Genomic DNA, 21,800 nt, shown 5'->3' with positions numbered 1-21,800 from the left:
AGTAATGGTATTGTGCTAAGTCTTTTGAAAACAAAATTCTCGGCGCCTCCTGCAGCGCCAAGAGGTTTAGGTAATGTTTCGGACGGTCTTTAATGAAGATTCGTTATTTTCTTTTTATGGTTGAACCAGTCAGATATTAATTTACACACTATTCAGTTGATCGTGTTGTCAGCGTTTAGCTCGTATATTCTGCCTTTGTTTTCCCAGAAGACTTAAAATAAAAGGATCACGTCATTTATATAACCTAGGGTGGGAACAAATAATTAAATGAGATTATATCAAGCCAAGCTTCTAAAACTCCGTCGGTAATAATCGTCCAATAAAATGAATTAAATAATACCTACAACAATTTGACATGTATATCAAAAGCTTCAATCGTTTTAGCATTATCTAGGTCGTTCTATACATATTCGTAAAATATCAATAGTTTGGTTATATCTTTGTTTTTAAATGTAACGGGAAAAAGCCTCACAAGATGTTAAATGATACCCATAGACACTCAGATTGTCAGAGGGCTCACGCCTTTAAAGAAGAGATAAGCTCATTTCTTGGCAATACATCGATAGTTTTTTTTGTATTTTTTTATATTTATTTTTGTATATTATTAGTTAATAGATATTAGTTTTTTTTTGTTTATTTTGTGGCCGTTTCTTTAGTTTTTCTGATATAGATTCTTGATATAGCTTAAGTTCTAATGTAATTGATGTGTATGTGTTATGTTTGTTAAATTTGTGATGTCATATTTCCTTGTATTTTTTTAGGCATACACATTGTTTTAGAATGTATAAATAAATAAATAAAAGTCAGCTGGTAACGATAGCTAGAGAAATCAAAGAAGATACATCACATTTGCTATTAGTTGCATTTTTGACGATCCGCGACATGAATTTTCATATGTACGCCGCAAGCTCGCACCGCTTTCTTTAAAATTGACTTTTTCTGTTTCTTATTAACAATTATAAATATGGTGTAGGTGAACCTTCAAATTTTTAGTTCTATTCTTCTTGCGTGAAGTGTTAAATTAAAAGTAGAAATCCAGCAAAAAGAGGAAGCCACGAGGTCGCAGGAACTGTGCCGATATCCATTCTTTCTTTGCTGACTATATCATTTTCCAAATATAAAGCAACCATAATATTAAATAAATACAATCCACAAATTAACAACTAGGTACTTCAATAAGTATAATATACTCAGCAACCCGGGCCACCATAAAATTTAGTGGTAGTTTCACGTTTAATTGAAATACAGTTTTTTTTAATAAAAGTACTAAATCAGTTTAGCAACAAAAAGCTTTATCTGTTCAATCAAAACGTACAAAACAATCACACAGTATTGTACTGAACGACAATTTTCCATTTCATTCATCGAAAATGCAGGTCCGTAGCAAGATTGAAATCACTCTATACGGGTCAGCATTTGCTGCGGGCCGTCGGTCCTCCAAATAGCCCCGTTTATCTTCCGATACTTGTCTCGGAATGCGAACTGAACAGCTTCGATTTGCAACGCCTGGAAAGTTATTTGAAAATTCATACAAGCCACTCGACAATTTCAATTTTATACGGGACTATAATTTGTGGTATTCAAACTATTGGGGCATACTTTCCAGAGACATGTTTTATAATGATGATGGAAATCAAAGCCGAAACAGTTTCACAAACGTATTTATATTGGTAAGCCAATTTTACATTGTTATCAATGATTATAATAATATAATATCCAATTTAGCAGCAAATAGTTTCCAATCGCTACAAAAGTTGCCCATGCCTGCGATATACGTCTGTCAACTTCAGCTTGACTTTCGCTGATACATGGCATTTGACATATTACAAGAGCATTTAGATGCCAACAACGCTCGTATGTTAAAAACGTATTAGAAACTTAGCGATTATCTCTAAGTTTAATGCTACCCTAAATCTCAATCAATCTTATTGATTGATGAATAGACCAGTACTTCAGATAAAATGGTGTAATGATAATGATAAAATGACGATGAAAATAGATAAAAAAAAATAAATGGGACAAAAGTAATAGATGCCGTACATTATGTTTTGAGATCTGAAGTGGCTATGGGTGGGGCATATAGTTAGATGCACAAATAAAAGGTGGTCTTAAAAGGGAACTTAATGCAAAGGACGTTGGTCCTCTTGAGTAATTAGAAGAAAGCTCTAAAAAAGTTAGAAGAAATAGAACCGGTAGCATGAAGAGCGAATGGAGAAAGAAAGCCATGGACAAAGACCGTTGTAGGAGACCTTTACCTGTGAAGGGGTTCCAATCAACGGTACTGAAGGTGGTGTGGAAGGATATAGGATACATAGGATGTAATGTACAAAAAAGAGGTTGGCTCCCAATGGATAAAGAGATGCCAATGCAGGGGGTAGTGAAATAACATTGAGGAGACCTACATATCGTTTCTTAACTAGAGGCATCAAAGGAAACTGACAAAGAAATGTTTCCTATTTAATGATTCCTTTTTCCTTTTACAACTTTTGGCTATCCTTAATAAAGAAGCCATTCACTTTGTAGCTTATTCTTAGAACTAAAGTCGTCTTTTACTTTCTCTATACAAATAATTTTTTCAGCATATTATATTTTTTTATAAATTTTATTTATACTTAGCTAACGACTAAAGTGTAACAAAATGCCACTTCTAGGTTTCCAATTGATCTATAGTTTACTTAAATATTAACTCAGTAGTTTTAACTATTAGTAAACTAATAATAAAATTTAAATATCTATAAGTTCTTTAAAAATATACTTAGGTACATAAAACTCTAACCAAATACCACGTGTATTATCCAATACGCTGACATATGGCTTTATATACATTTTTGAAAAGTGGCCGGTTCTGTATAACTAGTGCAGAGTAGAAAACAGATTATCTCAAACAAGTCATAATAATAACGAGTGGTTTTAAATACTATGATTTAGATCTCCTGTGATTTATCATTATTCTGTTCTTGTAAATTTATATTTTTATATGCTTTCATTGACTCGTTTTTACATAAATTTACAACCATGATAAAGGAATATCGATCCAAGTACCATAATTTACGTAAGCTATGAATTGCGTAATAGAAAAAATTACCAGCTGTAAAATCCCTCATGTTCGGCATTCCATTCTTCCCAGTAAGCCGTCTTGCGTTGTCAGCGCCATTGTTGGCATCATATTCGTTTATGTGAGCTCCGTGACGACGAGCCAACTTGTCAATCGCCCTTTCGATAACCCTGTAGGAACCCATTTTCCTTATTTTTTTCGTAATCCAGATTTTGAGCTGTAGCTCACATACATTAAAAAATATAGCCATATATGGAATACATAATATATACCAACAAAAGGTTCAACAATTTAACAATTTTTTGACTGTGTTGTGTGTTGTGTAAAAGTGAGGGTAAGAACGTGAAGGTGTTTGCTCATGATGCAGGTGATTTTACGCAATGGATGGCTTAATTTACGCACTGAAGGCTTCAATTTTGGTCGTTATATCTACTGGATATTTTAATAGCAGTAAATAATTAATACTGCAAGGAATTTAGGTTAAAAAAGTCCACCGAGAGATTTCTATCACAGTTTTATTGTAAATCCGAATATCTTTACCATTAAACGATAATAAACGAGCATAAAAATTGAATTAAATTAAATATAACTGTTAATTTTAGTACTGTTACATTATTAGTATATAGGTATACATTAAACAAACTACTACTGCATTTAATTCCTATGACCCACGGCAGTGTGCTAACTAGATGATACTAAGATTTCTTTTAGCTGAGATCAAGGGATTTACGCTTTAATCTGGTCGACTTTGAGCTTTGAGTCGACCCTTTTTTCATTTATTATTCGTATTTCTTACGACTGGTTTTCTAAACACAGAACACACAAACGGTTTTATCACTAAAGATTTCTTTGATTATAATACTGAAGAATTTCAACTTCGTTCGTTCGTAAATAAAAATGAGAGATATCAAAAACAATTTTAAAAAATCCCTTTTCCCATTCGGTTCGTTTCAAATGTGTAATGTGTGTGTGAGGTGGAGGTTATTGACCTTGGCTCAGCATTATGCTGAGATTCTACCAGAGATGCCAGTCGCAAAAAAAGGAATGTAATAAATGCTTAGTAGAATAAACGTTATATATGGGCGGCGGTATCACTTAACATCAGGTGAGCCTCCTGCCCGTTTGCCCCCTGTTCTATAAAAAAAAGTGAAAATAAAAAGTTAAAAATGAGAATTATTTTAGTTAGGTGGATATTTTTTTTCGTCATATTATTTCGCATCTAGATATCATTGGTATTGTTTAGACTTTGTAATGCCTGGCCTAGCCTACTTCGAGTAACGTCAAGTAATTTTCAATTTGCTACCGTGTGCTTCTTTTGTTGTTGTCTAAAATTGTTTATAACCTGAAAACGTTTTTAACTAACAAAATAGAGTAAATGTTTCAATATAATATATTCATAATTAATTAAGGTCTTTACTGAGACTTACTTTTCAACAAATTAAATCTGCTATAATTAAACGAGGTGTTCTCATTCTGAAAACGTTTCAAGTTCTCTGAATTGGAAAGCAATCTGAGCGTCTTCTATAGTATTTAAATATTTTTATATAGCACAGAAAACCGCGACACCAATTGAATCGCAACGGTTTGTGCTCTATAAAATTTTGAAGGAGTTGTGAGCATTAACAAAAATTATAGATATAAACAGTAACACATCTTTGCGAAATTGCCCAATATTTAATGTGTGATGAATTTCCTTTTCGAAAGAAATATATATGACGTAAGCTAGATACATAAGTTACTAAGAGAAAAGTTCAAGACAACGAGTTTTTGCATTAAATAGAACTAAAAAATAAAATATCAAACGATCTATGTATTGATTGGGTAAACTTGTATTAAAGGGTTCGATTCTTCGATGGGCAGAGGTTGGATTTTTCTTTCATTTATTATTTTTTGTGTGGTTATGTGTGTGTGTGTTGGTAATCAATATGTTAATAATGTACGATTACATTAACAATTCATCCTTTCGGAAGCACAAGGATCGTCTTGCGAAAGTAAGAAAACACTTGACTTTTGAATTCTAAATATCATACCTAGGTAATATAATCTCCACACCCTATTTATAAATGTCTTATCATTTAATACATAGAATTCTCATGGTAATACAAAGATCAGCAATTGATGAGATTGACTTTTTTTATTATTTGTGAAATAAAATCTTGTTGTGTTATTGATTAAACCATAAAGTTTTATGTTATCTATGAACTACATAATTATAATTACATAAAAGTCCTTACAATATTCCATCTTCTTCTCTCATATCCTTTGAAGAGAAGTAAACAAAAGTGCCGTTTCCAGGCCAGTCTTCTATTGGTTGTGGTTCAAATGTCGCAACGGTGCCGTATTCTTCAGCCAGCCTAGCGAGGATGTATCGTGCCATCCAGAGGTCGTCGGCTGCCCGTATTCCAGGACTCGGACCCACCTAGCATAGAAGATATATAGATATACAGATAACAATATTAATAATAAAAGTGTATATTAATATAAAATCTGCATTTATTTTATAATGTATACATATAAACCCTCCAAAATGAGGTCAGTTTCTACTATTGTTACTACTGCTAGAATAATACTGAAGAATAAACCATTTAAACAAACTTTGAATCGAGAGACATTTATGACTGACATTTCAGCTTAAATCTGTAACTAGCAGGTGACAAATGTTATACTCGAAAGATCGAACATCGTTATACACGTGTATAAAAAGTCTAATATTGTCTTTGATGTGATATTTCATAGAAATATTTTACGCAGACGTCGGAGATTAACAATTTGTTTCGAATGTTCATTAGTTCTACCTATATACTGATTTTTGATACCTATTGCTTAACACTTACTATAGATACTATTGGGGTCAATATAAAATTTATATCTCAATATATTATAATTACACTTCACGCCGTTTGTCCGCTATGGACTCCCTAAACTACTTAACCGATTTGAATCAAATTCCGTGTGCAGTTTGATATAACTTAAAAGATAGTACTGTACGTATGTTTGTCTGCAAAGTCCTCATAAACTTTTTGTATGCGTTTGGGTCCCTGGATGGTATAGATTCACAAATCAGCACGGCAGATGGTGATCCTAATGGTAAAATATCATGCAAGAAATATCTGTCGATCCGCTAGATATACATTACACGCCTATGTCGCTTAGGCACGTTCGAATCTCGGCTGTGCATCAATAGGCTATAGATGTGCGCAATTAAAAGTTGCTCTTAAAAGTAAGAGATACAAAGAAACTATTCAAACTAAGTCCATAGCTTAGCTTAGCCACTGCATATCAATAAAACTTCAAACTTCACAAATTTTACTTAAAAAAATATAAGACAGCACAGCTCAAAATGAACGCAAAAGCTTGCACTCTTTGAAATGTAAATAAAAAGCTAATTTTTTCACACTGAAAAAAATACCTAAACGGCTATCCAATATCGATAACGATTGTACACAGAGCAGTTTATTTAACGATGCTTAGCTTGTAGCTTTTATCGTTACAGTCGTATTTGTAAATCTACTAAGACTTTAGTATTTACAATTTTTTTTCAAATGGGTTAAATTAGGAGAAAGTATTGAGTAGCAACTTATAACTGAGTATGTATATGTTAATAAATATCCAGTGGCTCTTTGGCCTTTAACTACTGATGCATCTGTTTCTTTATAGGCAGTCTTATTAGTAATTGATTAAATTAAATTAAAATGGGTAAAAAATATCTTCTAGATAAGACATTCATGATATTTAAAAATCTTCCTTTAAGTAATTTAATAAACGACTCAGTACTGTAAAAAAAAAACATAAAAGGTGATTCATTAAAAGGAAAACATCAAAGCATCGGAGCAAAAACTGGACGAAGAATGTAGTTCCAAGAAGCAATCATAACAATGGGAGATTAGAATTATTGTAACTAATCCAAATGTTATTAATACTACATTAGACGTTATACAATATTTTGTTTGTCTGACGTATAATGTCGGAGCAATTTCAACTGTTAATGAAGCGAGATGTATAATTTTCGACAGAATACACACCAAAATAATTCGTCGTAATTCCTCATTTGTACCTGAGAAATTCCATTCACTCACGTACTCACCTGTACCGCTCAGAAATATTATTGTCTGTTATAGCAACAGCCTTCTAAATATTATTCACATTGGTTCCTTTCAGTTTAATTTTTACCATGGGCTTGTAGTCTAATACTAAATGTATATAAACAGTATTACAATTTTAAATTGTACACAAAGATACACGGAGTTCATCGAATCAAAATAATAAATCATGCTTCTAATCACCTGGAAGTTCCACTGCGATGGCGTAGTGCCAGGATTTATACCGTTCAGATGTATTCCAGCGTAAAGGCAACATCTGGTCAAATAAAAAACTTTATTAGTATTCATATACTTTACTCAGGTGCTCTTAAGATCTATTATTATCAGCCAAATTTAGGTTAACAAAAGCAATAAAATAAATCTAGACTTATATGTAAATCTTAACATACAAAAATTAACATACATAATAGTTCGTTGTATTAATATTGGTATACCTCGAATTCTATAAACTTTCAAATCGTGAAATTTTTGACATAAGGTATATAAGATAACTTCCAAAGGTTGAAGAATCTGGCTGAAATTAACACAGAGAATATTATGGCAAGAATATAATGTTTTTATGTTTAATATTTTTGACATGCATCCCGTTGCAAGCTGGGGTTGTATTATTCCATTTTGCAACCGATTAGCGGTTTAGTGAGAAACATAACAATATTTTTTTATGTTTAAAAGCTGCAATTCTTAATTCCTTCATGAGTATCTTAGTCGATATTCGATTATCGATAATTAATCGAGTATTACAATACGTATCGAGTATTTTTTCGCAATTCTTTCAGCCAAAACTTTTCCATTTACACAGTTGGAGATAAAAAAAATTAAGAAAACAAAGCCAAAAGAGGATAAACAGTAACATTTTCTTGTGGTCAAGTTACGAAAACTCTAAACAAGAAATAAGACGTGAAATGAAATATTGCTTTAAATTACCAACTTAACGTTCGTTTTTGCAATTTCCAACAGAAGTTGCTGCCTTGCTTGATAAATAGGCAATAAAAGAAAAACCACTTTTATTATCTCCAAACGAAATTACTTCCTTTAGAATTTTAACAAAGCTGTTTGAATGTTTTATCGTAATAAGCTTTGTTATAAGGCAATTTCTATTTGCTGATATTTATAGGCAAGTGGATCAGCTGGTTGTTATCAAGTTCTCATCAAATAGGAATTGAACGCATTCAGTCGATATAGCGAATCCAATTTGACAACTAGACTACAAAGACCAACTATATAAAAGGCGTAGGAGAAGCCAGCCCGCAACAGCTGTAGGTGTAGTGCGAACTCAGTTTCTTAGACGAACATTTGGTCCGTTGCGCGTTAAGCCCTGGCTAACTAATGGGCTTTACGGAACGACCTAACTGCTCCAAGGATTTATGCTCTTTGCAAGCCTTAGCCAGGCAATGCACTCCAGGGTTTCATAGCTATTTAATAAGCATTCGCCTGATCCAGGATCCATACCATATATAAAAAGGTATATGGTATGGTCCCGTATATTTTATAGGATTATTTTCTATATTAAAAATCTATTGCATCTATCAAAAGCACACCTGTAAAAAGCTTCCATTAGATCTCTAGCGACGATTTTATTAGCTCCAATCGCACAATAGTATGGCCCAGGAGGAGCTGGGAATCCACCAGGAGGCCAGCCCAGAGGTCTCGAGTCAGTGGTGGTCAAAAAGAACTCCTGGTTGAAGCCAAACCAGGGCTCTTCCACGTCAGCTTTTTCAGTCAGAATAACACAGCCTTTGCGGTAATTTGTTGCTGGAAGGTAACATACATATGAACATATAATAATCAGTAACACTGCAACCTTCCTTAGATCTGGGTGACACAGTTATATAAATAACTAGCTGAACTGGCAAACGTCGTTTTGCCATGGTCATCATTTATGGTTATTGTGCCTCACTCGACATAGATAGGTATAGTGTGTCGCAGACTTTTTTGTAGATATTTATAAGATCTACAATTGCTTAGAACGTTTTATGGTTCTATCTTTAATAGTTTTGGCAGGGTACGCAAAATAAGTAACTTTTTTGATTGATTTTTTTACACCTTGTGTCCGAAAAACCCTAATATCTTACGGGTTCCGTATTAGGGTTTTTCATTTTTTGTTCAAAATTAATTATATAGCCTATGTTACTCGTGGATAATGAAGCTTTCAAATGGTAAAGGAATTTTTAAAATCGGTCCAGTAGTTTATGAGCATTCATTACAATCAAACAAACAAAGTTTTCCTCTTTATAATATTAGTGTAGACATATAAGTACATGTTTCACGATAATTTTTCAATCAAATGCAAGGCAAGTAGGTGATCAGAGTCCTGTGTCTGACACTTGACACGCCGTCAACTTTATGGTTCTAGGGCATGTCCGGTATGTCGAGGACAACGATATGTATTCATTTACGTACACATATTCTACATAAACCTAGGGTTCCGTATACATCCCATAAATAAAAATGTCCTTACTATATTATGTAACAAACAATTATTTTATTTATATAATAAAAAAAATGTTCCAGACACTTTATTATTTTATTATTTATTTGCTACATATTTCATAAAATACTATGCTAGCGTTATTATTAGAAGACTTTCCTCCTTTCCTGAAAACCCTCAAAGCTCCATTTATCTTAATTAAACCCGAACCCGATCTAAACTAAATAAAAATCTCCGACCGCCGGAAAATAAATTAATAATGAACGAGTCCTAAGACGTATTTTAACTAATCCACTCTCGACTCTGATTTATTAACAACGTTAGACAAATAGAAAATAAATTTAACATTGATCAGGAAATCGACTTGCTTTTGTACACAGTTGATTGCTTTAATGAGTATTTTATACTTATTTGATTCCAAATTTGAATTTACCTAGGTAACACTAAAAATGTTTGGAAAATGAAAAACGGCTTAATATAGAAAGTTGCCAATACTTTTATTAATACGAAATAATCTCATTTTTATTCCCAAGAACTAAAGATAAAATTCAAGTTCACTTTACGAGCCCAAAAAATGCCAAAGAAGGAAGAATGGGCCCACTGCTCTCTCAGTGGTTCCATCGAATGCGTCGATATGTAGAGAGAAACGGAGATTTCTTCGATAAACAAAAGTATTGGCAACTTTCTATATTAAGCCGTTTTTCATTTTCTAAACATTGCAAACTGGTGATAAATGTAAATTAAGAATCATTTTAACATCTCTATTGACCTTCATAATTGTATTCGGCTACCTTAATGAATAAAGTTATTTTGAGTTTTGAGTAAATTCTTAATAATTATTATTCTTAATGAAATATAACACGCACAAATCAACTTGGCACCTTATTTGGCGATAATGGCAATGGCATCTAAGTGCCTAGTTAACTTCTAATTATTACATAACATCCCCTTATCTTATCACAGCGTATATATAAGTCAGACACATAGGCGAAAGTACTCTTAAGTAAATTAAGATTGATTTAATTTATATTAACAATATAACCGTCAATATCAGTCTCTGTCATTTAATAGCGATATAAGTACTTTAATAATCTTTGAATAAGATAAAGCAACGTCTGTTAAGTAATTTATTGGACAACTAGAAAATGTTAGCTGATACCAGCACCACTGCTCCGACATATATAAATTCTACTGTACGTGTGTAAATCACTGAACTCCTCTTAATCGGCTGAAACGGTTTGAATGTTTTTTGCATTTTGATGGCGCCCTTAATGGTTTAGATTCACAGAACACCCCAGCAGATGACGCTGCAGTCGGTAGTTTTATACTTTAATACAAGTATTCTAATCGCTTGAAATATCATGCAGGAGGAGAACGTCTGCCAGATCCGCTTGTTGTACTATAAATTTCATTGGCGATAGAAAACTAGATACTATATTATACTACTGTACTATATAGCCGTATACTATACCTTTCAGACTATCTTGGAAAATGGATCTTTAAAAAATCTCATTAAGTCTATTTTAAAACGTTACACATGTTCTTAACAGCTTAACTCTAAGTCAGATAGATAATGCTATTAATCCCCGGTAACCAATGACAATGAAAATTAATTATTCGCAGCAAACGCCGGAAGGACAAAAGACGTGATCAACATCCCACGTTGAGGGAGCCTAGTAATGGGAAATCAATGGGTTATTTCAGTGATTCACCCCTGTATACTCACTAGATAAATAAAAACACATTCTATAATTCATAAATCTAAATTAGTTTTTAATTTAATGTATTGGTTCAAATTAAGTTTAATAAGAAATAAACAAATCTAATAAAATATCTTATCAATACCAGGTTTTTTAAAGTGCCAGTGTTTGGCCTTTTTCTTTTCTTTTATTAAATTGATTGCCTCTAGCGTTGGACAAAAGAGATTTCAATTAATATATAAATATATGTATGTAATGTTTAAAGACATCTTTGAAATAAGGTTGTTCATACTAAAAATTAAAATATTTTTTGGCAATAAACATTCAAATAACAACTCATGCAAATACATTGTTTTGACAACTATAATTATAATAACATTAATCTTTTTATTTTTAATTAAATAATACTAGTGAAGAAATAAAGACTTCCTCCATTTTTATTTTTATTTTATACATCTTCGCTAATATTTTCCAATCTTCCCCTGGTTTCTTGAAGGTGTTCTCTACTTTTGCCAATGGACTTTCTGACCCATCTGTCATCATAAACGCAGGCAGTATGACCAACCCACTTTCATATATTTTTTTCTGTTATTTTATAATGCTTCGTATCAGACTGTTTTTCTCTTTGTATTTAGTTTTAAGCTGAAGAATAAATCGCTCCATAGCACTTTAGTAACTTTATAAGCGACATTTAAATATATTTTCATATATAACACGGTATATTAGACATATTTTTATCACTCTATTTAAATTTTATGACTTATTATTTTTCCGACATATGAATTGGCAAACGAACACTACAGGGTTTTTAAAAGGTTTCAAGTTTCTTAGATCAAGTTTTTCCTCGTCTTAAATGAAAACAAATTTATTTAGCTTATTTTTTTATAAAACACTTATTAATCCAACGAATTTCAAACAAATCGTTGTTAAAAATCTATACTAAATCTTATTAAGTGAAAAACTTTGATTGACCTTGCTAATGTAAGAAAATGTTGATTCCTGTATGTATCTATCACTGGTGAGACCTGCAGCTGCGTGTAGTCTTATCTAATATATAAAATTCTTGTGTCACGGGGTTAGTAACCGAACTCCTCCGAAACGGCTCGACCGATTCTCATGATATTTTGTATGCGTATTGATTGGGTAGGTCTGAGAATCGAACAACATCTATTTTTCATCCCCCTAAATGTTAAGTGTGGTCCACCCCTAAATTTTTTTATTTATTTTTTAGACAAAATTTTTCGTTTTTATTTTTTTACGATACACCATACAAAAATACATGCAACTCTCAATTTTCACCCTTCTACAATCATCCCTTATTTTTTTGTTAATTATAAACTTTAATTTTTTGGCACAACATGACAAAACAACGTTTGCCGGGTCAGCTAGTTTCTATATAAAATACTCACAAGTAGGTTGATAATTATGTTGATAAGTATCAGCTAAGACCAGTATATGACTTCCCCGTCGAAAGGGGTCGTGATAAATAACTTCTGGAAAGATAAACGTATCGGAATTGTCAGCGCTAGCCTGCGCAGTGTTGCTTCCATCAAAGTACCAAATGGGCAAATCTGAAATAAGTTTTATAATTGAAATCATACTAACAATATTTTAATGATATATATTTAGCACCAGCTCCTATCCAAGTGGCAAAGGACTGACAACTCTTCTCCATTCGCTTATTAAAAATAAAATTAAAACGGGAAAAATAAATGAATCAAGCTAGCTGTAAAAAATTGTTTTCCTAACCAAAGAGACATTTGAAGGCAAAGTGGCAATAACGATTGACGGTATCAGTTGTTTTTAGTCTATAAACGTATAACGGTTTCACAATGTATGGATAAAGTAGCAAATAGCTATGCAACACATAAATTATTCGAAAGATAAAAGTTCCAAATAAGATACTTCACATTTCATGACGTATAGCGCTATTTGACAGTCGTGAAACGCAAAAATACTGTTTATCCTACAAATAAGTAACAAATAGCTTATTTGGAACTTATCAGGACATTGTGAAACAGGCCCTAAAAATGTAATAAATGTATCTACGTTCCTGTGCGTACGTGCTGGATTTGGCAGAAAGAGTCGGCGCGTTATTTCGACCCTCAATCAAACACTAAATCCACAATACAATGAATCACTTATTAATTTATCTGTTAAATTGTGTGTAAACTGCAATAAGTATTTTAGTGATCACAGACTTGTAAAATCATATAATTTCTTTTACTTTTTAAATATATATTTAAGGTTAATTTTCAAACAATCGAAACTTTAATCCTCTATATACATAGAAAATTATCTCCAATAATCATCGTAGTACTCAGGGATATCGTACTTTACTATTGATATTGGTCTAAGAGCCCGTGGGAGGTCGTCCTTCACCGATCTGATAACCAGATGGGACGTATTTTTTATTAAATATTTTGTATAAACAAATAAGCCTATGATTGCTTGCCTATCGAAAAGTGGTACTGGCTATTTTTAATTTAATTAACTTTTATCGATTTTTTTTCATCACCTTCATCCTTTTGATAACCAAATGAAATTTATTTGACTGATAGTTTTTGATACACAGAATATGCCTAGATAAGTTAGCAGATCGATGGAGTCACCTATTTTGACTTACCTGTTTACACCTGTTTGCCAGGTAGTTCTACACTGAAATGAGTAGGCAAGCATACCTAGGCATATTCTGTGTATCAAAAACTATCAGTCAAATAAATTTCATTTGGTTATAAAAAAATACGTCTCATCTGGTTATCAGATCGGTGAAGGACGACCTCCCACGAGCTCTCCTACTATATTGTAATGTAACATCAAACGAAGATTATGTAAATGTAAATTTGTTTTGTGTAAGTCAGAAATGGATTTCTGTCTTATGTCAAGAGCGGTGCCAACAAATGAATGAGTTATTTCTCACAATTGAAAAAATTTAATTATTAATATAAACAAATATTCGTTTTAGTACGTATTTATTTATTTTTACTAACACTTCGTTACATTACAATATTGGGCGGCCTTATCGCTTTCGAGAGATCTCTTCCAGACAACCACTGTGAGTAAAGAAAACAAATGTATTAAATTACACAAGGTAGGCAAGAAGTGTAATACTAATTAAAATACATATTACATAAAGTTTTTAAGAAGAAACTAAACAGGAAAAAAACTACACAAAACACTAATACTGCATGGGTACCTGAAAATCGAAAAGTAAAAAGTGCAAATGTATCACGAAAATCTCATTCAAGATAATTATTTCATGTACATTATTATTATACTCGTATGTTGTATTTATATTTTAATTAATATATTAATATAAGCCCTCCTACAACTCTCAACGCTAAGATGCCAAGTAGGTGTACTGTATGTAACTGTCCAATGATTTAAAGTAACTTAGGGCCTGTTTCACAATGTTAACGGATAAGTTCCAAGTAAGCTATTTATTATTGACTGTCAGATAGCGCGATTCATCATGAAAGGTGAAGTTTCTTATTCGGAAGATAAAAATTTATGTGTTGCATAGCTATTTGGTACTTTATCCATACATTGTGAAACACACCCTTAATATTTTAAGAAAAGTTTTGATTGGTAACTAGTATTTCATACACGTGAGAGACAGCTTTTTTGTGTTCCATAAAAGAGCACTCAACTTCCCTACGTAAATCAAACGCGTGCAAAATGTTTGCAGTGTGTTTGTACAGTTAAGAGGCTTTGATCCTCACGTACTTCCTATATCGGAGTTTCCGATTAAATAAATCCGTGTGTAGGGCTTTTCCACTTTAATTAGCTGTTACAAAATAGCTAATGAAGCGTCAATTAACTTCATTCAGATACGTGAGGGAACAATTGACTTAATATGAGAAATTTCTTGCAACTAATTACATGTAACTACAAGAAAATGTTGCGTAAAATAAAGTCAAGAAATATTCCTATTTTATAACTGTAAAATATTCAGAAATTATTGAAAAAAACGAAACCGAATATAAAGTTGGTAAAATACGAAAAAGTAAGTACCTATAATATGTTCTATTTGTCGTGCCAAATTCAAAGAAAGAGGCCAAATCATTCAATCTTCCTCAATCTCCAAAAGGGTTTTACGTTCGTGAAGGCACAATTTACTTTCACGAACTCGTCGTCGCCATTACGAAATGAAGATTGTATTAATTTCACACAATATTATTAAGATAGAAATACATTTTATTTTGAATTTAACGAAAAATTAAAATTAAATATTAAAATAATATATTGACGGTTGCATTTTTCAATTGTATTAGAATAAAAAAATACAATTTTAAAATCTATTTAAAAAAATAGTGGCCCTACAACCTCTTTAGGTCTTGGCCTCTGAATCTGTTTCATAATCATTTTTTTTAAACCTAATAGGCAAGTAGGTGATCAGCCTCCAGTGCCTGACACACACTTCGTCGACTTTTTGGGCCTAAGGCATGTCGGTTTCCTTCACCGTTCGAGCAAATGTTAAATACGCACATAGAAAAAAAAATCCATTGGTGCACAGCCGGGATCGAACCTACGACCTCAGGTATGAGAGTCGCACGCTAGGTCAACGCTGCTCTTTAAAATCTATTAGCTACTATAAAACTTGTGAGTTTTATAGAACTTATTGTGTTATCTATTACTACGGTCAGTCCTTTTCCTTGTTCACAGGCCTATATGTTTTTCATATGACCTTTAGGCCTTTCTTGTCTTTACGGGCCCAGTCACGGGCATTTTTCTATCACGATCCCAATAATTAGTTTTATTAATATGTTACGCGATACCCAAAGTCTATCACACAACGCTGTTGTTGAGAGAACAACATCGAACTTGCAAAAACTTCGGGCTCGGTATCGCTGCTGCTAATGAAAGTTAGTTAATGGGCGCTGGTCTGATAAAAGAACATATTTAAAACAACATAACTACATTTCAACAGTGCATTAGTATGCGTTGCTTTTATTTCAAAGTGTCAGAATGACAAGAATAAATTCAACAGCTATTTCAAGTTTACGTTTAATAATAATTTAAGTTAAGATTGTATTGTTGTTTTAAGACACATCAAAACGTGCGAAGTACGCTCGTCCGTGATTTACACTTGAGAACAAAGAAAAACTAAAATAAACTTGCATGTCTTGAAAAGTGAAACTACGCCATAAATTATTATGCTTGCGAATTATAAGCTAGGATTACATTATAAGCTGGTTCCGCTCAAAAAAATGTCTAATTAATGCAGGATTTTCAATAAAGAAACAATGATTATCATGTATTTACAAGTAAACAAGAAATCTTAATTATAATACATGAAAAATGCTAATATATTTTATTTAGTTTATAATTATCTAAATTGGCGTTTATTTTAAAACTAATTGCCTTTGTTATTCATGAATATGGCATGTTGCTTAAGGACGATAAGAATTATTAATATTAAAAATAATCTTACTTAAAAGACGTAATCAGATTATATAAATGAAAATTAATACGATATAACGGTGAACTTAATGTAACTTATTAATAAAATTAAGTCCACCGTTGATTTGCAAACATAAAAGTTTCTTTAGTGCCCTTTCAGAGGATAAATAGATAAATAAGGGCGCTTCATAGGTTTTGCAGACAGGATCTGCCGGGGATCGCCGCGGCCCATTCTTTTTTTATAGAACGGGGGCAAATGGGCAGGAGGCTCATCTGATGCCAAGCTATACCGCCGCCCATGAATCAATGCCAGAGGGCTTGCGAGTGCGTTACCGGCTTTTTAAGAATTGGTACGCGCTTTTCTTGAAGGATCCTAATTTAATGTTAAAAATGTTACGTCTGTCAGTGTGTCTGTCTGAATTGGTTCTTTAAAGGTATTAACGTATACTTAAACACACCTTGTTAAACACACAAATTCTAATTAATGCTTACACCTGCTATTTAAATAGCACAGGGATATGAAATATAAATTACCCTTATTTGTCTTCGGCACGAAGTCAAACGTCCTGTCTTTAGACCTAAGATTTATTCCTGTGCCATCCACCCACACATAAGCCGCCAGAATGTCATCACAAGGTACTTCTAAGTCCTCATATTTGCGCATAGCAGCCTTGTTCAACGCAATCGGTACCGAATTCATCTTCAATAAAGTTTATCTGAAAAAGATACAATCTGTATACCTTATACCGTATAGTCATCTTTTTTATTTTCTTTTATTTTTTTTATTTCTTTAAGCAAGAAATAAAGAAACAAAGATAATTCAATAAAGATTAAATCAAAAAGCAGGAGATTTTAGTCAAAAACGGAATATGTAGTAATTGTAAGGAATTTCTTGAGTCATAACCGCGACGTGTAATCTAAGATATATAATATCTATATACATAAATATATGCATAGTTACTTTGCTATCGAATTTAGTATTAAGTACAAGCTGGAAGCTCTGACACAGGTTTATTACTTAAAAGATTTCTCAAATATTACACATTTTAAGGCACTTATCAGCAAATACATTTTAATATGTCTAGCGGAGGGCGTGTTCAATCTTGGAGTCATAACAGGGATGATTATTGTTAGTTTTCACTTTTGTTACTTATAATATAATTATGTGTGAAGGATTGCGTAGGGTAAATTTAATAACAGTTATTGTCTTAAAATAAAATAAATCGAAAGTCCAAAAAACAGATTAAAGAGAAAAATGCGTCGACTACCGAAAGCTCGTCTCAATTGCACTGGCGTGGACAAAAGAGTCAAATAGCATTCAGTGTTCTTTAAAACTACATACACTCTGCCTTTGAAGCATTCTTTTATCCCATAACTTTAAATCACTCAGAATTGTTCACGAAATTGTAAATAAATTCCCAGCTTTCTATAGAATACAAGGGTTTAGTCCTTACTTCACACAAATATGAATTAATGTTTAACTATATATTAAGATTAACTATAACTATATATATATATATATATTCTACATTTCATACATTTCTACATATATATCACTTTGAAATAGTTCTGGTCTTTGGGTGACACGATCAAAGACGATAAGAGAAAAGATGCCAGAGTGTAAAAATCGCCTACTATAGGGCTATATAAAGATTGGAGCACGTATTTTTATACACTTATTAGAACATATTTCAATACCAGCATAAAATATATGTAATATACATATTTTCATATCAAAACGGCTTTCTCATAATAATAGTAAAAGTCCAATATTGTCGAAATGTTGATTCCTTATATCCGTACATATTAAATAAAACTTGAACAGTAAATAGAAAGTCTTTATAATATCCAGTCGGCTGTAAATAAATCGAAAATCCGATAAAGCTTTTATTGCTTTTACGTGGGATTTCGTATTCTTGTTCAATTGAACTTTGATGTACATACTATTGGTTTCTCGTCTTTCTATATAAGAAACGTTATATATAATGTAGTGATAGGATAAGACAAAAGGAATGACAAAAATGGAAAAAGAAGGGAAGACAGAACGTGGAAGGGGAACGAGTACTAGGCACAATAACGAGAAAGCACGACTTGATTTTTTTGATATAAGGAAGGAAATTTTAGAGTTATTTTTCTTCTGCTTCTATCGATATGGTAACACAACAAATAAATCACTAGTATTGACTGGTTTGAACTAATTTGACTTTAATGTTATTAAAGTGACTATAGCAGATGGCAATGGCTTTGCCGATGAGTAGGGATGCCTACAGATTCAAATTTAATGACTTGGAATAAGTGATACCTGTACCCTTATATTCCATAATATTTTATTTTATTTTTTATTTAGATGATAACCGAAAAAGAATGAACACTGTTGCTCCTATGACCATTTCAATAATATAACTACAATGAGATAGTATTATATTACTATATTATCAAGTTGTAGTATAGTAATAGGTTTTACCTGCCTCAAAATAATACAGTTCGTACGCTATATTACTCTTATTTTAAAGGACTGGCAGTAACAATATATATTAAACTTTTTTAATTAATACTTTAATCTGCGCTCGTACTCTACAGAGTTACAATTCATAACAAACTAAAAAATAAGTTAACAATTAGAAACATTCAGTATTGCCAGCCAGCCTGTGGTTTGTAATATAATTGAAAACGACGCCGATATGTGTCGAGTCAGCCAATGCCAATTAGTTAGCCAATAGGCGGGTCCACACAGTGCGAGTAGCCTCGCGAGGTAACTGCCGCGCGAGGAAACTTATCGCGAGGCGGCCTCGCCAAAAAGCCGACACTCGCAGCGGCAGCTCGCGCGCTTGCCTCGGCCGAAGCACGTCCGCACTAACCGAGCCGATCTGCTTTGCCTCGCGCGGCAAATGCGAGGCTGCTCTCATATTATTCGCATAATAATTATTTAAAAAAACAATAAGGAATTAAAAAAAAGCATTAACCGCTGCCGTGGCTATCCAGAGAAAACTTGCTTCTTAACTAAAATTATGATTTAATGATATTTTATATTGACAGATGTGACTCCAATTCAGTCATTTCTGGATTAATATTGCAGAGACAATTTTTATAGTCAACATTACTTCTGGTGAAAGCTAAGCCCTCTATATCCATAAACGCTGACCCAGCCGCTCACGTCAGCTACTATTTTACGATATCGAAAAGCACTAAACAATATTGGAGTTATGAAGTTCATTTCTGTGATTGAACCACTCCTAGGGCACGACCCAACTAGGTTAATTTGTTTCACAACGTATTGTATAACCTATATATTGTACGATTTCTTTGATATATAATCGTTACAAGCCTAAGCCTACCTAGGCTTTTCTGTGTACTTTTTATTGGTCATTTAGGTATCGAATCTAATAGCGAAAAGCTAAATAAAGTTCCGTGTGATAGGTATTTTCAAGCTCAGAGAATGAAAATTAACTAATTGTTTTTTTTCACTGAACAAGGTGCAAACGGGCAAGAGATGAAGTGATGTTAAGTAATACCGCCGCCCATGGAAATTCTTAATGCTAGAGGGCTCGCGAGTGCGTTGCCGACCTTTAAAGAAGCTCTTTCCTTGATGTCGCAATAATTATATATAAAGCGCCATTTATACGAGGCAAGTTTCTTGCCTGAATACAATTATACACAATAAATGAGTTGCATGGTCTAAACAAAACGCAATATTCTTGTGCGATGGGAAAAGTTTACTTTCAAAAGTATTCTTGATGTAAACAGCACGTACAATAATTTCATACGGAATTCTCGTACGCAATTATCTCTTCATTTGCAAACATGATTTCTTATTTTGTTTGTTATTTCCTTCGGTGGGAAACCGTGAACTTTAAATTCCTGTAAAAATGCTTTCCGTGCATCATAATTCTTATGGAATTCCGAAAATGAGAATTTTCAACACTTATGATTGCCATAAATCTCAATGAACTTTTTTATATCAGCAGAGCTGAATTTAAACACCTTTTTACTCATAATATTACCTATAAAAAATTATCCAACGCAAATATGTGCAATAATTGAACGAAAGCGACAGTAAATTGTATACGCACTTACAAACCCGTGTTTAGACAAGTCAAAAAACATGATGTTGATGTAAACAGAAGACATGTACAATTATTTCCGTGTCAAAACTTGAATACAATAATTGCATTCAAGTTTTCAAGTGAAAACAGTTACATACAATTGTTGAATGTCAATTATTGCGCTTCATTTCTTGCATTCAATTATTGCTTTGGCATTTACAAGAATATGGCATCGTGTAAATGAGCCTTTACTCACTTGACTAATAAACAATTTTTCTTTTTTTAATTCAAGCAAATTGTTTTCATATTATTAGATATAACTTACCTTAAAATAATACATGAAATTCTGCACACTGTAATTTAACTTTATAATAAAACTAATGTATCATTTAAAAAAATTACATAACTGTCATTTTGGTATAATTGACAATAGACGAATTTTCTTTTATAACATGCCAGTGTTTTGGGAAATTCAATTGAAAGTAAACAAAGAAATTCAGATTATACAACTTCTTTTGGGACCTTTTTGAGAACCCTTCGTAAGAAAGTTCCGAGAATGTTGTTTATTAACATAAATAGGTAATGATACCTTTGAATGTATTTTTGTGGTTTCTGTAATATTCTTGATTCGTAGAAGTTTTAATGTTTTTTATGTTATAATAATGTAACCAGTCCCCGTTCCTACTATTGATTTAAAAACAGTAAGATTGTTTTTAACCGATTCCAAAATAAGGAGGAGGTTACTCAATTCGACCGTGTTTTATGTGTTTGTGAAGGACTTTGTTCTAGTTTTTTATTGGAAAGGAGATTGGGACGACCAATACCATAATATAATGGCATTCTAAAGAAATTAGGAGGAAGCTGCAATATTATGGTAAATTATACTTTTTTTGTATCCTGTTTGAAGTCGATGTTTTGGTTAAAAATTATTGAAACACAATTATACTAAGACATTATATATTTATATGCATCGTAACTATACTAATATTTATATACTTATCACGTTTATACAAATTCAAGTATCCAACAAATATTTTACATAACACAGTTTAAAAAGACAAGTCTGTATTC

General features: G+C 32.4%; 1 protein-coding gene across 1 annotated transcript; it reads right to left on the bottom strand.

The window, feature by feature from the left end:
- Positions 1-1,300: 1,300 nt before the first annotated feature.
- LOC110994676 (glutamine synthetase 2 cytoplasmic-like) lies at positions 1,301-21,107 on the bottom strand. The gene is made up of 8 exons (XM_022261471.2): positions 21,055-21,107; positions 17,221-17,402; positions 12,693-12,854; positions 8,694-8,907; positions 7,339-7,411; positions 5,290-5,474; positions 3,086-3,225; positions 1,301-1,506 (listed from the first exon to the last, which is right to left on the bottom strand). The coding sequence occupies exons 2-8, from the start codon at positions 17,384-17,386 to the stop codon at positions 1,358-1,360; spliced, it is 1,089 nt and encodes a 362-aa protein (XP_022117163.1). The 5' UTR covers positions 17,387-17,402; positions 21,055-21,107; the 3' UTR covers positions 1,301-1,357.
- Between the last annotated feature and the right edge of the window lie 693 nt (positions 21,108-21,800).

The sequence above is a fragment of the Pieris rapae genome, chromosome 12 (genome assembly GCF_905147795.1).
Source record: "Pieris rapae chromosome 12, ilPieRapa1.1, whole genome shotgun sequence".
Classification (NCBI taxonomy): Eukaryota; Metazoa; Arthropoda; class Insecta; order Lepidoptera; family Pieridae; genus Pieris; species Pieris rapae.
This window is presented reverse-complemented; position numbering and strand designations above follow the sequence as displayed.

Bases quoted from the DNA above. Each gene is read 5' to 3' on its own strand.
- LOC110994676 (XM_022261471.2), bottom strand. From the start codon at position 17,386: ATGAATTCGGTACCGATTGCGTTGAACAAGGCTGCTATGCGCAAATAT. The intron at 3,226-5,289 runs GTAAGGACTTTT...GGGTTCCTACAG, and splicing joins AGAGAAGAAGATGGAATATT to GGTTATCGAAAGGGCGATTG. The intron at 1,507-3,085 runs GTAATTTTTTCT...ATAACTTTCCAG, and splicing joins CATGAGGGATTTTACAGCTG to GCGTTGCAAATCGAAGCTGT.